This window comes from Siphateles boraxobius, unplaced genomic scaffold (genome assembly GCF_051911475.1).
Source record: "Siphateles boraxobius isolate OS27281-9 unplaced genomic scaffold, OSU_SipBor_1 29, whole genome shotgun sequence".
Taxonomy (NCBI): Eukaryota; Metazoa; Chordata; class Actinopteri; order Cypriniformes; family Leuciscidae; genus Siphateles; species Siphateles boraxobius.
The window spans coordinates 12020978-12034300 of NW_027508908.1; the positions used below are offsets into that span (position 1 = coordinate 12020978).

Here is a 13323-nt window from a genome sequence, read left to right on the forward strand (position 1 = left end):
TAGACATTTTTGTGTGGGTATCAAGTTGGGGGCAGATGGAATGAAAGGAAGATGATAAGATAAGGTTAAAAATACAGTAAGTGTCAATGACAGAAAGACACAGGCATGGAAAACACGAGATGGAAAACGAGAGGGGGCTAAAAGGACGAGACAGGCGATTTAAGGGGAAAGAGAAAGGAATAAGAGATAAGGAAAGAAAGGAGATAAGAGGTAGTGGTCATGTATCACCGCAATGGCTAAATGAGGTGCTGCAGGAGAGCAGAGAGTGACATGGAGGGCCCTCTAGGCCCGCCGAGTGTGAGGGAAGAATTTATGATCATTTCAGCGAGAGTCTATAAAAGACCCGAGACACGGCTCTGATTTCATATAGAGGAACCCTGAGAGCACTTTGAAAGAATATCTACGCGTCTCTCTGTGTGGATGTGTGAGCCCACTCTAGATCTAAGGAAAGGAAATGACAGGTCTTGAGGTTTGAAAGAAGAGGGCACATGTGTTCACCTCATGGTTGTAATGTATCAGTTCTGCACCTCTGCACTTCATGGTGTTTTGATTATTCACACACTGTGATCACAGTCAGGAGAGAATAAAGTTTGAATTTTTGAGATAGTTTAGATTATTAAATTAATATAGGCATGCTGCACTCATATATGTTAAAATTAAACCACAATTTCTTTCTTTTTTTAAATGGACACTGAACAATCAAAACCAATCTTATGTTACAGAGGTGGCATTTGACAGTGCTTTTTGGTGATACTTTCCTCTTAAAGGGAAAATCTGTCATCATTTACTAACCCTCATGTCACTCCAAAAACGTAGGCCTTTTTTTATCTTCTGAGGAACACAAAAGGAGTTCTTTTTTCCCAGGCTGCTCTTTTCTATACAATGAAAGTGACTGGAGACTGGGGCTGTTGAGCTTCTGACAGCCCAGGTAATCATTCACTTTGATTGACTGGAGAAGAGCATCCAGGACATACAAAAATAACTCCTTTAGGGTTCCACAAAAGGAAAAAAAAAACACATGCACACTTCTTTAATGATTACACAAATTTGTTTAGCTTAAATGAACATTTTATTACTAAAAATGCATTTTTGAATATTGCATAATTGAATAATGAGATTAGAGTTTTTGAATGTCAACTGAAACTGAAATGAAACTCAATCACAATACATTTAGGTGGCAAATAAATACACTATAATCAACAAAATACAAATACATTTCAATAAAAAATAAACATACTTGTTGAAATGATAATCTTTACTGCCATATTAAAAATCTCATTGAATACTCTCTTTGAAGAAACAAAAAACTTAGTTTAGTTGAGTTGGCAGAAAAACTCTGAGAGATAAACACTGTTATTTCTATGAGGTCAGTAAAGAAACACGCACACACACACACACACACACACACACACACACACACACACACACACACACACACACACACACACACACACACACACACACACACACACACACACACACACACACACACACACACACACACACACACACACCCTTTGATGTGGGCGGGACGAGCTCAATAGAAGGCTTGTGTTGGATCATAAAAAAGCAAGGTATGGGAATATGTATTTCTTCTCATTGTGGGGGGGATTGGGGAGAGCACTGGTAATGAGTCACCCTGTACAGATGAGAACTCCGTCACTGTCAAAACGTTCTTTTCAGAGCCTTTTACTGGGCTGAGTGCCCCATTTTACAGTCTAACAACATAAAGTATTCATTAGCACAAAGGCTACATCAGACTGTCTTTTATATCTCTTTTAATTTCCTTTCATTCCTCTTTTACTAGCTTGCATTTCTTACCTCAGCTCCATAACACTGGTAACATTTCCTGAGGGAAAGATGCGTCTGATGTAGTTGAAGTCACCGACAAACAGGCTGCCATCAGATCCACAGGCGAGGGCCACTGGAGCCAGCAGTTTGTTGCCATCAGCCTGGCCATTACAGCTGGGGCAGGAGATACTGCGCCTGCGCCCATTACCCATAATGGTGCTGATCACTGGAGGCTGCTGGGAGACGAAGACGTTCTCACCGTTGCCTTTGTACAGGATGCCTGCAGGACAGGAAGAGAGGGTTGTGTGGGTGAGCTACTCTACAGTATATCATAATATCGCTGGTTTTGGAAAGACGGAGAAGCTAAACTAAAAATTCATATCATGATCTAATGAATATCCAAAGCTGTGATTTTTATAATGTAACATTAATTCAGTACTCTAATCTGATTGGGTAAACAAGTTCACAGTTTGTATCACTCTGCCTGTCTGTGTTTGCGTGTTTCCAGACAGCCAATATATATCTGTGTATATATAATATACACAGACATGTATATATATATACACACTATACACACAGACATCATAGTGTGTACACCTGACATTCCCCCAAACAGTAACCCGAGGATATGCTTTGCTCACGGGCAGAAGTGTCATAGTTCATGGAAAACCCCTTTCAGTTTATCAGCCTGTCTTTTTAAAAACTAGACCACCCTAAACCAATCATAAAGTAATCAAAGCAAAAGACAAAAAATCTGTAAAAATGTAATCAGCTCTACAGATTTAGTAAATGAGAAGATTGTTTATCTACGCAATATCTCATATAATAATAAATAACCCATACATTCCATGCACATCAAGAGATCTGTGTAGTTTATTCAATATCCTACCTCTTTATCCATACCTTTGGCTAAATAGGATATTAAATTACTATTTTTTTTATAATTTTAATTATATAAATTAGGCAGAAATAAACTAGGAAACATATCAAACTAACATTACTAACAATTAGGAAAAGATAACTGCTTCTTATCTTACGTATTAGCATTTCTTAAACAGTAATTCACTTTTGCTTTTGAATATTTTATTCTCAAATAAGTTGCACCTTAATGTAATGTTATCAAAAGGGTGTTGCCGTTTTCAGACTGGTTCACAAAACTGTCTGCTTTATAGTAACGTAGCATTCTGATAATTACTGTTAATATATTCAGCAGCGAGAATAGGGGAAATCTGGCAGCAGTTCAGAATCGATAAACAGCCCAAACACATGCTGAAAGATTATATGGCACAGGCAACTTAAGAAATCAATTAATCAAATCACATGATGAAATGACTGTTGGGTGCATCACAGTAAGTTATCTTTATATCTTTAATATGTCTTTTTGTTTCCTAGTATAAATTCAAAATGAAAAACTAATAATGACCTGATTCCCACAGTTAAAACGATTTTGCAGACTGTCACTAAACTGTGCGTGAACAAGTTATTATTCATTGCAACTAAAGTTTTTTCCAGTTTTTCTATCTGTGACTGCACCACTTCAATTCTGAATCCAGGTAATACACCGTGGTTAATCTTATAGCCACAGCAATTTTGAATTAGCGTGCTTCTAAGTTCAAGTATATTTGGGGGAAAAGCATACATGAATGTGTTTCTGATAGTTTCGCTGTATATTTGTGTGTGTGCATGTTAAACACAGTGTGGAAGTGCCACAGGGTGCGAGTTTGGGCGGTGTGATGAGCTTGGTTGGCCTTAGGTTTGTATTTGATCCTCAATGTTGTCCTTTAATATTCTCCCTCAGGATATATTTTAATGGTGCACTAATAGCAACACCCGATCGACCCTATATGCTAAACCCCACCACCGCTGGTCGTTTCCCGTTACCTTGTTTCTCAGACAGAAGGATAATTAGTACTTCTTTTATTTTATGAGAGGCAGGAATTGTATACAAATACCAGATAGCGTGTGAATAGGTAAACAAAAATAACCAATGTTAGTAACACAAAATTATAATGTTAAAATAAGAGAAAACATGCCCTAAAACTATCCTACAACTGTATAAGCGCTGGGCAATCTGCAAAATTACCCCACACCCCACTCCCCCCAAAAAATTCTAACAACATTTCTTGTCAACTTTTTGAGAAACATGGTGACTGAAACCTGTAACAGGCAGAAGAGATCAAGCCTCTGGTTAGCAATAAGTAGAACGCGGGGGGGCTTTTATCAGACCCTAGAGTGGGGAAAAAACGGTATGAAGAGTTTTTTTGATCTTTCTTTAATGCTGGTTAGCATCAAGGGGGCACCAGGAGAGGAGGGTCAGCAGGAACCATCAGTAAAGTGTGCATTTATAGATAGCAATATCATCATGTAATATGAAAGTGAATTGCAAATGTTGGAGGAGGAAAGACAAGCATCAGCACCTACGTGCTCAACGGTTCATTCACATTTTGTAAATGAGCATATCTGTTTGTTGACATCTAACTTACCACTAATAGGTTCTAATAAAAATACTTTGAATAGTGAAGTCTGTACAATCATCATATTTTAAAGATTACAATTTGATACGACTAAGCACGCCTTTGAAATTTTAATAAATGTACAGCTATTGTCAATAAGGAATTTATAAGATATTGAATATCTACCTGCTTTCATGGTGGAAAAAAACCCCATTACATTTTAACAACTAGTTTTTGAACTGTAAAGTGTGTTGAAAGAGCATGTTGCTTCAGCATGTTTTCTCCATTCATTTGAGCAGGTCAATACTGCATAAACATAATACAGCACTACAGTAATACAGGTTATTAAGCAAACAGAAACCAGGGCATCCTTGAATACTAGATGAACTACCCCACACGAACTACACAACTATCTGGCCTGACACTTATGAAAGCCCAGAAATAAGGAATATGTGATTTTAAATTTTAAAAGGAAAAAGTAAATATTCTATACTATTACTGTCAGGTAGAGTTTATATTTACATTTATATTCTTAGAAGAAGCACACACATCACATTTAATGGTAAGAACCAGCAAAGAGAGCTGAGGATACATGACACCTGCTAAGCCAGGCCTCACAATTTCATACAGAATGCTGAATTTAATAGGGTTGCTGGCACTCGGTTCCCATAGAGAAAGCAAACAAGACCGAGAGAGGGAAAGGAGATGGAGGGCATCAGGGAAAGACAAGCGATTCGTAGACGGAGCAGAAATAACATGTGCCACCACAAACCGCAGTCATCCACTGTGAGTGCCCAAATTAGAGTCCACCACAAGTCTCCTGTCAACTGTGAACTCCACTAACTTCCTGCTGCCTTCTCAGCACAACCCCTCCCACACAGAGAGGGAGAAATTGTGTTCCCTAAAGTAGCTGCGACATTGTCTACATCCGAACCGTCATAGAACCTCAAAAGTGTCCGATTTGGAGTGCGCTACATCGGTAGCAACTTGCCTGCCAAACAGAGAGCACTATGCACAGGAGAGTCTTGACTCAATGGATTCCATTACAGTTTGAATCACGAACTCACACAAATACCGGGTAAAATGATTCATTGTAACTACACTGAAAAATTATCATCAATACTTTTCAGTAGTGAATGAAATATATGTTTATTTATAATTAATATTCCCTCACCTCATCCACCATCTTGGGAGAGTCTGTGATGCCTTAAAATGCTGCCTCTGTAGTAAGCACACTGTTTTGGAACAGAGCAAAAGTGTGTGTCCAAAAACTTGGAGAATGTGAGCATCCGTTCATTCTTCGCAAATGCGTGTGTGTGTTAAAGATAAGACTGGACGGAACCAAAGAGATTCGAGAGAGACAGAGAGAGGAAGTGTTCTTACGTACATCGAGTCAAAGTGTGCAGGTGAACTCAAAGTGTCCAAGTCAATATAATGTTTTCTAAAAGCGCCCTTGCGCTCACAGTTAGCTGCTTATTGGGAGTTGCTTTGAAAACGGCGGGGTGTTCGAGACTTGGGTGGGGGGGGGGTCTTCAAAGATGCACTTCAAAGGATGACTTCATGCTGTGCTCTCTAAATTATTCACATCGGGCAACGTGCTGGAATTCTGCATCTAGCTCCTATGTGCGCTAATTATGAGTGAGATCAATGACGCCATCTTAAGCCCCCTCTCGGGTGTGCTTGGGCACCGGTCCACACAGCAGCCGCATCGCGGTCTAAACGTCCCCATAAATCTCAATATACCTCCTCCTCTGATCAACCACCCACCATCGATTAAGCCATTGAGCGAGGGATTGGCCGGAAGAGTGAGAGGAATGGAGGTTCGTAGATGGAGGGCTAAACTACATTTAGGCTACTCTGTAGCGATCCTCCGCTAACAAAGACAAATTGGACAAAGGAGGCTCGTTGGCCCTGGGAGAGACCCACGACCTTGACTTCAAACCGAGCTTCTCTGAGGGAGGCCGCTCCAGATACACAGACAGACACGTGTATACAAAAAAACCCCCACATTTTCAATGGCTAATCGGAGCCATGCGCATGACTCGCTCCTTCACGCAAATTACTCGTGGTTGCATTACAGTAATGAAACCCACACCGCACCTGTTTGATCTGCCGAACAAGGGCTTGTGAATAATAGTGCGAGCGGATATACATACACCCACATGCACAACAATGAATGTCTTCAATTACACATACAGTACACAAGTTATGACGGCCCCAAATTGAGAACGGCTCACAATGTGGGGCGTACTGGACTATTTATTCAGGCATGCAGAGAGACAGCCCTCATCTCATAATGATTGTGTGTACATGTTCTTTTGATATGCGTGATGTGTGTTTATATATAAATCCGACAGAGGGGGACAGGTCATGAGTGGAAAGCAGTGATTTGCCAATAAAAGGCTGAATTGGAGTTTATAGCTGCTGTGTTTATGCTGGGTCAGAAACTGGATGAGATTACAGAGCTAGAGCTGTAGTCTACTCAATTTTCTTCCATTTACGCCTCACAAACCATCCGTCACTGCCTCCTTTTCTTTCTCTGAGCGTACCATTTCATGTCTCGCTTCTACTCCCCTTCTTTTGTCTCAACAACTCTCCTTCAATCTCTCTGTCTGCAGACAATGCTTCGTTTTTTCCGTCTCTTTTATAAGAATATGGTAACACTGCAAATATATGTGAGATATATTTAAACAAGAATCGCATTATACTGAAAAATTTGCTGCATTAAATAAAAAAAGTCCTTTATGTATTGTTTTCTTTTGATTCCAGGCCTTTGGTATTTTGAAGCAATACAGCATTTCTCAAAGGATTTGTTTATCTGCACAGTCATAGTCACTGTGTCAGCTAATTTGGAAAATAGATTCTGTATGGAAAAGCAGCAATAAATCTTTGCAGAGCCACGTGAAGCGTGTGGGTGTGTGTGTGCAGAGAGAGTGCGATTAGTGGTCATCGAGTATTACCAAAATCAATTTAATTTAATCATTTCGCCTCTCCCTGTGTGTTCATTTGTCACATCTCTATGCCATTTTTTTTGTCATTAATATTTCATGGATACATTTCATGGATTCTATTTGAATAATGGAAAAACAGTGTTTGGAGTCAGGACAAAACTAGTGAAAAGCAGGGGATGCTATATTTATTTCTTTATTTTTGGTCCAGAGTGACTGTACCATGCATGCGGCACTGCAGAAAAAAACAAGGAGGAAATCGGCGAACATGCTCTTCCTCAATCAAACACTCTGTCTTTGAAGATTTCCTGACTGGAATAATTGCGGTCCCAAAGAGAGGTGTCTGAATCTCTCCCCCTGACCTCCCGCTGTTAGGTGGAGGGAGGGAGGTACAGTGGCTGAGCACTGACAGGGCCTGATAAGGGCAGATGAAAGGAATCGGAGGCTGAGATGGTGAGAGCAAGCGAGAGAGGATGCAGGTAAACCCCGTAGGCAGTGGTGGTCCACATCAGAGAGCGAGGCGTGCTTGGCTCATGCAGCCAGATTCAAAGTTGCATTACATGCCTGCACATGACTAAAGTTAAACTCAATGGGATTTAGAAAGGGCAGTAAAGTCTAGTGCAGCTGAATTTACTGTGCTGGAGTGTGTGAGTGCTTTTGTGTGAGAGGTGAAAGGCAAAAGTGCGTGCAGTGGCATTCAGGTAAAATTTTAACGCGATTATGCCACTTTCGTGTGTATATATATATGCACTAGGGCTGTCAAAATTAACCAGTTAAAATATTTAATGCAGGATCCGTTTTTTTTGATCTGCGTCATGTACCTCAGGTATTAAATTGACTGCAGCCTACTAAAACTGCTGCTGTCTGTGTCATTAATGTTAACCAAAGAGCAAAAGACAAAGAGAAAATCACTCACTCCTCTTGACTGAATAACTTTTGTAGCTTTAATAAAGATCAATCTATATTCAATTTATAAGTTATGCAGTGAAGACTATGTAGTGTTTGATTATTGAAATTCGGTATATTTACATGTTAAACCTACCTGAAAATCTTAAAGCACTGTTTTCAAAGTTACATGGGTCAAAAGCATTTTAGCAAGGCAGGTAAAAATCTGAACTGCCCTTCCTGGGCCAGTAGAAAAAAAATCTTAGCATTGAGCCCTGATGTGTTAAAGGGCACAGGTAAATATGACATTGCAATGGGTTTATGTGAAAATTGTTTTAAGTTCACTTAAATTAAAAGTTGCTATATTTTTAAAAACGTCTCGGTTACGTATGTAACCCTAGTTCCCTGATAGGGAACGAGACGCTGCGTCAAACGCTGCGGGAACGCCCCTGCGTTGTGCGTCATGAAGCACGTATGGAATCAGCCCAATGGAGAGATGAAACGTCATAGGCGGGTGACGTCATCGACCAGGAAACTATAAAGCACCCCAAAAACACAAGCGCATTAGCTTCTGATAGGCTTGAAGGAAGCGCTAACGGGAGTGCCGGGAGTATGGCGGAGCGACGCAGCGTCTCGTTCCCTATCAGGGAACTAGGGTTACATACGTAACCGAGACGTTCCCTTTCAAGGGAACTTCGAGCTGCGTCAAACGCTGCGGGAACGCGAATACCCACGTCGCCATAGGACCAAATGACCGTCATGTGAGACTAGCGCACAGAGGACGAGAGCACCTGTGCCCCAGGGGTAGAGCTTAAGTCTAGGTCATAGAACTTAATAAAAGTATGCGGTGAAGACCATCCAGCCGCATCACAAACATCACTCAGGGAAACCCCCGACAAAAGAGCTTTAGAAGCAGCCATACTCCTGGTAGAGTGAGCTCGGACAACCAAAGGTGAAGGCTGGCCAGCCGACTCATAAGCAAGTGAGATAGCCTCAACCACCCACTTGCTCATTCTCTGTTTAGACGCCGGACACCCTTTCCTGGGTGGCCCGAAACATACAAAAAGTTGTTCTGATTTCCTCCACAGGGCAGCTCTGTGGACATAAGCGTCTAATGCCCTAACAGGGCAGAGTGAATTAAGTTTCTCCTGGTCCGATGACATAAATGGAGGAGGACAGAAAGCCTGCAGAACCGTAGGTCTAACAATATTAGTAGGAACCTTAGGAACGTAACCTGGTCTAGGATGCAGAAAAACTTTAACCATGCCAGGTGCAAATTCCAGGCACGAGGGTGAAACCGACAGAGCCTGCAAATCTCCGATTCTTTTTAGTGAAGAGATAGCAAGCAAAAAGATAGTCTTAAAAGTGAGAAACTTCTCGGGAACTTCTTCGATAGGTTCAAAAGGAGCTAGGGAAAGACCTTCTAATACAATGGCCAGATCCCAAGTCGGCACCCTCGTACGAACTGCTGGCCTCAGCCTCAAAGTGCCACGGAGGAAACGAGTTATAAGCGGGTGTCTCCCAAGAGAAACTCCACTGAAAGGGACGTGGTAAGCAGCTAGTGCCGCCACATACACCTTTAGTGTGGAGGGGGATAACCCTGTGGAGAAGCGCTCCTGCAGGAATTCCAGCACTGCACCCACTGGGCAGTTAACTGGGTCCTGCAGGTGTTCTCCACACCAAGAAGTGAAAAGTTTCCACTTCAAGGCATAAAGCTTCCTCGTGGATGGAGCTCTGGAGTTAAGAATGGTCTCAACAACCTCGGTTGAGAGACCGGAGTCTATGAGCTGGGCCCCCTCAGAGGCCAAGCCCACAGTTTCCACAATTCTGGGCGGGGGTGAAGTATCGTGCCCCCCGCCTGGGAGAGTAGATCCCTCCTGACCGGGAGCTCCAAAGGAGAACCGTCCAGGAGAGAAATCAGGTCCGCAAACCATACTCGGGCCGGCCAGAACGGGGCTACTAGTAGTAGACTGACCCCGTCCCGGCGGACCCTCTCCAGAACTCCTGGTAACAGAGCAATCGGGGGAAAGGCGTACAGACGTGACCTCGGCCACGGCTGCACCATAGCATCCAACCCCAGGGGGGCTGGAAGAGTGATGGAGAACCACCGATGACAATGAGTGGTCTCCTTGGAAGCGAATAGGTCCACCTCGGCGCGACCGAAACTCAACCAAAGGAGCTCCACCACCTCGGGGTGGAGTCTCCATTCCCCTGGCCTCGGCCCCTGCCTCGACAGGGAGTCTGCTACCACATTCAAATACCCAGGGAGATACATTGCTCTCAGAGATAGTAGCTTCCCTTGGGACCACAGGAGGATCTGACGGGCCAACTTGTAAAGCCGGCGAGACCGCAGGCCCCCCTGATGATTTATATAAGAGACCACCGACGTGTTGTCTGATTGAACTAACACATGATGGCCTCTCAGGTCTGTTAGGAAGTGTTTCAGAGCCTGAAACACAGCCAACATCTCTAGACAATTTATGTGCCACGAAAGATGATGATCCTGCCACAGACCTTGGGCTGGGCGACCACTCATGACCGCCCCCCACCCTGTGAGGGAAGCATCCGTCGTTAGCGTTATGCGACGACAAAGAGCCCCCAGCACAGGACCTTTGGATAGGAACCAAGTTTCTCTCCACATGACCAGAGCACGAAGGCAGCGCCGCGTGACTTTGAACGTGCGGAGCGGATTTCCCCTCGGGGAGAATCCCTTGGTCCTGAGCCACCACTGTAGCGGTCTCATGTACAACAGGCCGCAAGGTATAACGTTGGACGCTGCTGCCATCAGACCCAACAGTCTCTGAAACTGCTTGACAGTGAGTAGCTGGCCTAGCTTCACTTGTTTCACAGCTGAGAGAATCGAAGCGATGCGGGTCGGAGAGAGTCGCGCCCGCATCGATACCGAATCCCAAACGACACCCAGAAAAGTGGTCTTCTGGGAAGGAGATAATACACTTTTCTTTGCGTTCAGCCTCAACCCCAACTTTCTGATATGAGCGAGGACGACATCTCGATGCCGAACCGCCATCTGCTCGGTCTGAGCTAAAATCAACCAATCGTCGATGTAATTGAGAATACGAATGCCCTGAAGCCTCAGAGGCACTAGTGCTGCATCCATGCATTTCGTGAAAGTGCGGGGAGATAAAGCTAGGCCAAACGGAAGAACCCTGTACTGGTACGCCTCGCCCCCGAAGGCGAACCTCAGGAACTTCCTGTGTTGTGGAAGGATGGACACATGGAAGTATGCGTCCTTCAGATCTATCGTGACAAACCAGTCCTCGGACCTGATTTGAGACACGATCTGCTTGATAGTGAGCATCTTGAATTTTAGCTTCCCTACCGAGCGATTCAATATGCGCAGGTCTAAAATTGGACGCAACCCCCCATCCTTCTTTGGAACGATGAAATATCGGCTGTAATAACCTGACTCCAAACTGGGAGGAGGAACCCGTTCTATAGCCTCTTTTTGAAGGAGCGTTTTCACCTCTTGTTCCAATACCAGAGCCTGCTCGGGGCCCACCACTGTGTGCAGAACCCCTCTGAATTTTGGTGGACGACACCTGAACTGGATAGCATAACCCTTTTCTACTGTCTGCAGGACCCAATGAGATATTTTTGGAAGGCTTTCCCACTCTGCCAGAAATTCTACTAAGGGTACCAGCCTCTCGAGACTGGCCTCTGGTGTAACTTGAGCAGCAGACGCAGCGCCCTGTAACGGCGCACCGGCAGGGAACAACTGGTCTGACCGCTCTGAGACCCTCCTCAGAGGGAGCGAGCGTCCCTCGGGAAAGCGCTCGCTGGGATCGTCTGTGCCCCGGCATAAAGGCGGGGTTGGCAGAACGAGCCCCTGAGGGCACCGAGGAGGAATGGGCACCGTAAAAAGAGGTGAACACCTTTCCGCCTCGGTGGGGACCACCCTCAGCATCCTGAACGGCTTGGCGTCAGGACTTCTTCTTAGCCGAAGCCTTCTTAGCCAATATAACTGTCCTCAGATCAGTTCTACTGGGAGAAGGCTTCGGCTGAGAGTGTCGCGGCTGAGCCCACTGTCCAGCAGGGGGAGCACGAGACGCGACACTCTGCCTCTGCTGCGCTCTATGTGATGAGCTCGAAGACGGCCGGGGCTGCTCCCGCCCAGCAGCCCCAGGGACATGAACTTTAAGGGGAAGAAACTTTTTAAAAGCTACAGTTTGTTTCTTTTCTTCTTGGAATTTATCGATAACTGAATTCACAGCATCACCAAACAACCCCATGGGAGAAAGAGGAGCATCTAAAAGAAAAGCTTTTTCTCTCTCTTTAATATTAGTCTGATTTAACCACAAATGTCTTTCTGCGGCCACCAGAGCTGCCATAGAACGACCCATTAATTTGGCCGATTCTCTGGTGGCACGCAGGGATAAATCAGCAGCCTGACGCAGTTCGCGAACTACGTCAGTACTGACCTCCTCACTCTCACTCATGTCCCTTAGCAGATCAGCCTGGTATGCCTGCAAGATTGACATAGTATGCAGACATGACGCAGCCTGACCTGCTGCCGAATATGCTTTACCCACCAAAGCCGAAGTGTTTCTTAAAGGCTTGGTGGGTAATGCCGGTGCCTTAAAAGATGATGCTGCTTCGGGGGAGGGATGGCTCGCAAGCGTCTCTTCCACACGAGGCAACGCACCATAACCATGAGCCTTGGCTCCCATAATATTAGCGTATGTTGAAGTCTGGGGACTAAACACTCTATATGACACCGGTTTTCTCCATGATTTCGACACCTCGGTGTGGAGATCATGGAAAAACGGCAGGCACCGGCGTGGAGGCTGCACACGTGACGGCAAAAATCTCTCATCCAACTTTGATTTAGAAACAGACTCCTGTCTAGTCACTGGCCATTCAATATTAAGTTTTTCAACAGCTCTTGTTAACACCTCCATAAGCTCATCACTCTCAGGAGTGTGGGGTGGCGAATCCTCCACATCTCCCTCAACACTAACAACATCAAGTTCCTCAGAACTGGATAGCATTGGTGCCTCAGCCCGAGCGGAAGAAACCGCAGCGCGTGCTTCCGAACCCGGGACTGAGTTTTTTCTCTGGACAGATTCACATGTAGCGCGACTGAAAGCACAGAAGCTAATGCGCTTGTGTTTTTGGGGTGCTTTATAGTTTCCTGGTCGATGACGTCACCCGCCTATGACGTTTCATCTCTCCATTGGGCTGATTCCATACGTGCTTCATGACGCACAACGCAGGGGCGTTCCCGC

The 13323-nt window shown here is 44.4% G+C and overlaps 1 protein-coding gene across 8 annotated transcripts in view; it reads right to left on the bottom strand.

Annotated features, from left to right (window-relative positions):
- tenm3 (teneurin transmembrane protein 3) overlaps positions 1 to 13323 on the bottom strand; it is a 321921-nt gene that overhangs the window by 32734 nt on the left and 275864 nt on the right. For all 8 annotated transcript variants that reach the window (XM_077246625.1, XM_077246624.1, XM_077246623.1 and 5 more), the window contains one exon: positions 1822 to 2071. In XM_077246625.1, the coding sequence (XP_077102740.1) occupies positions 1822 to 2071 (250 nt within the window). The remainder of the gene's footprint in view (positions 1 to 1821; positions 2072 to 13323) is intronic.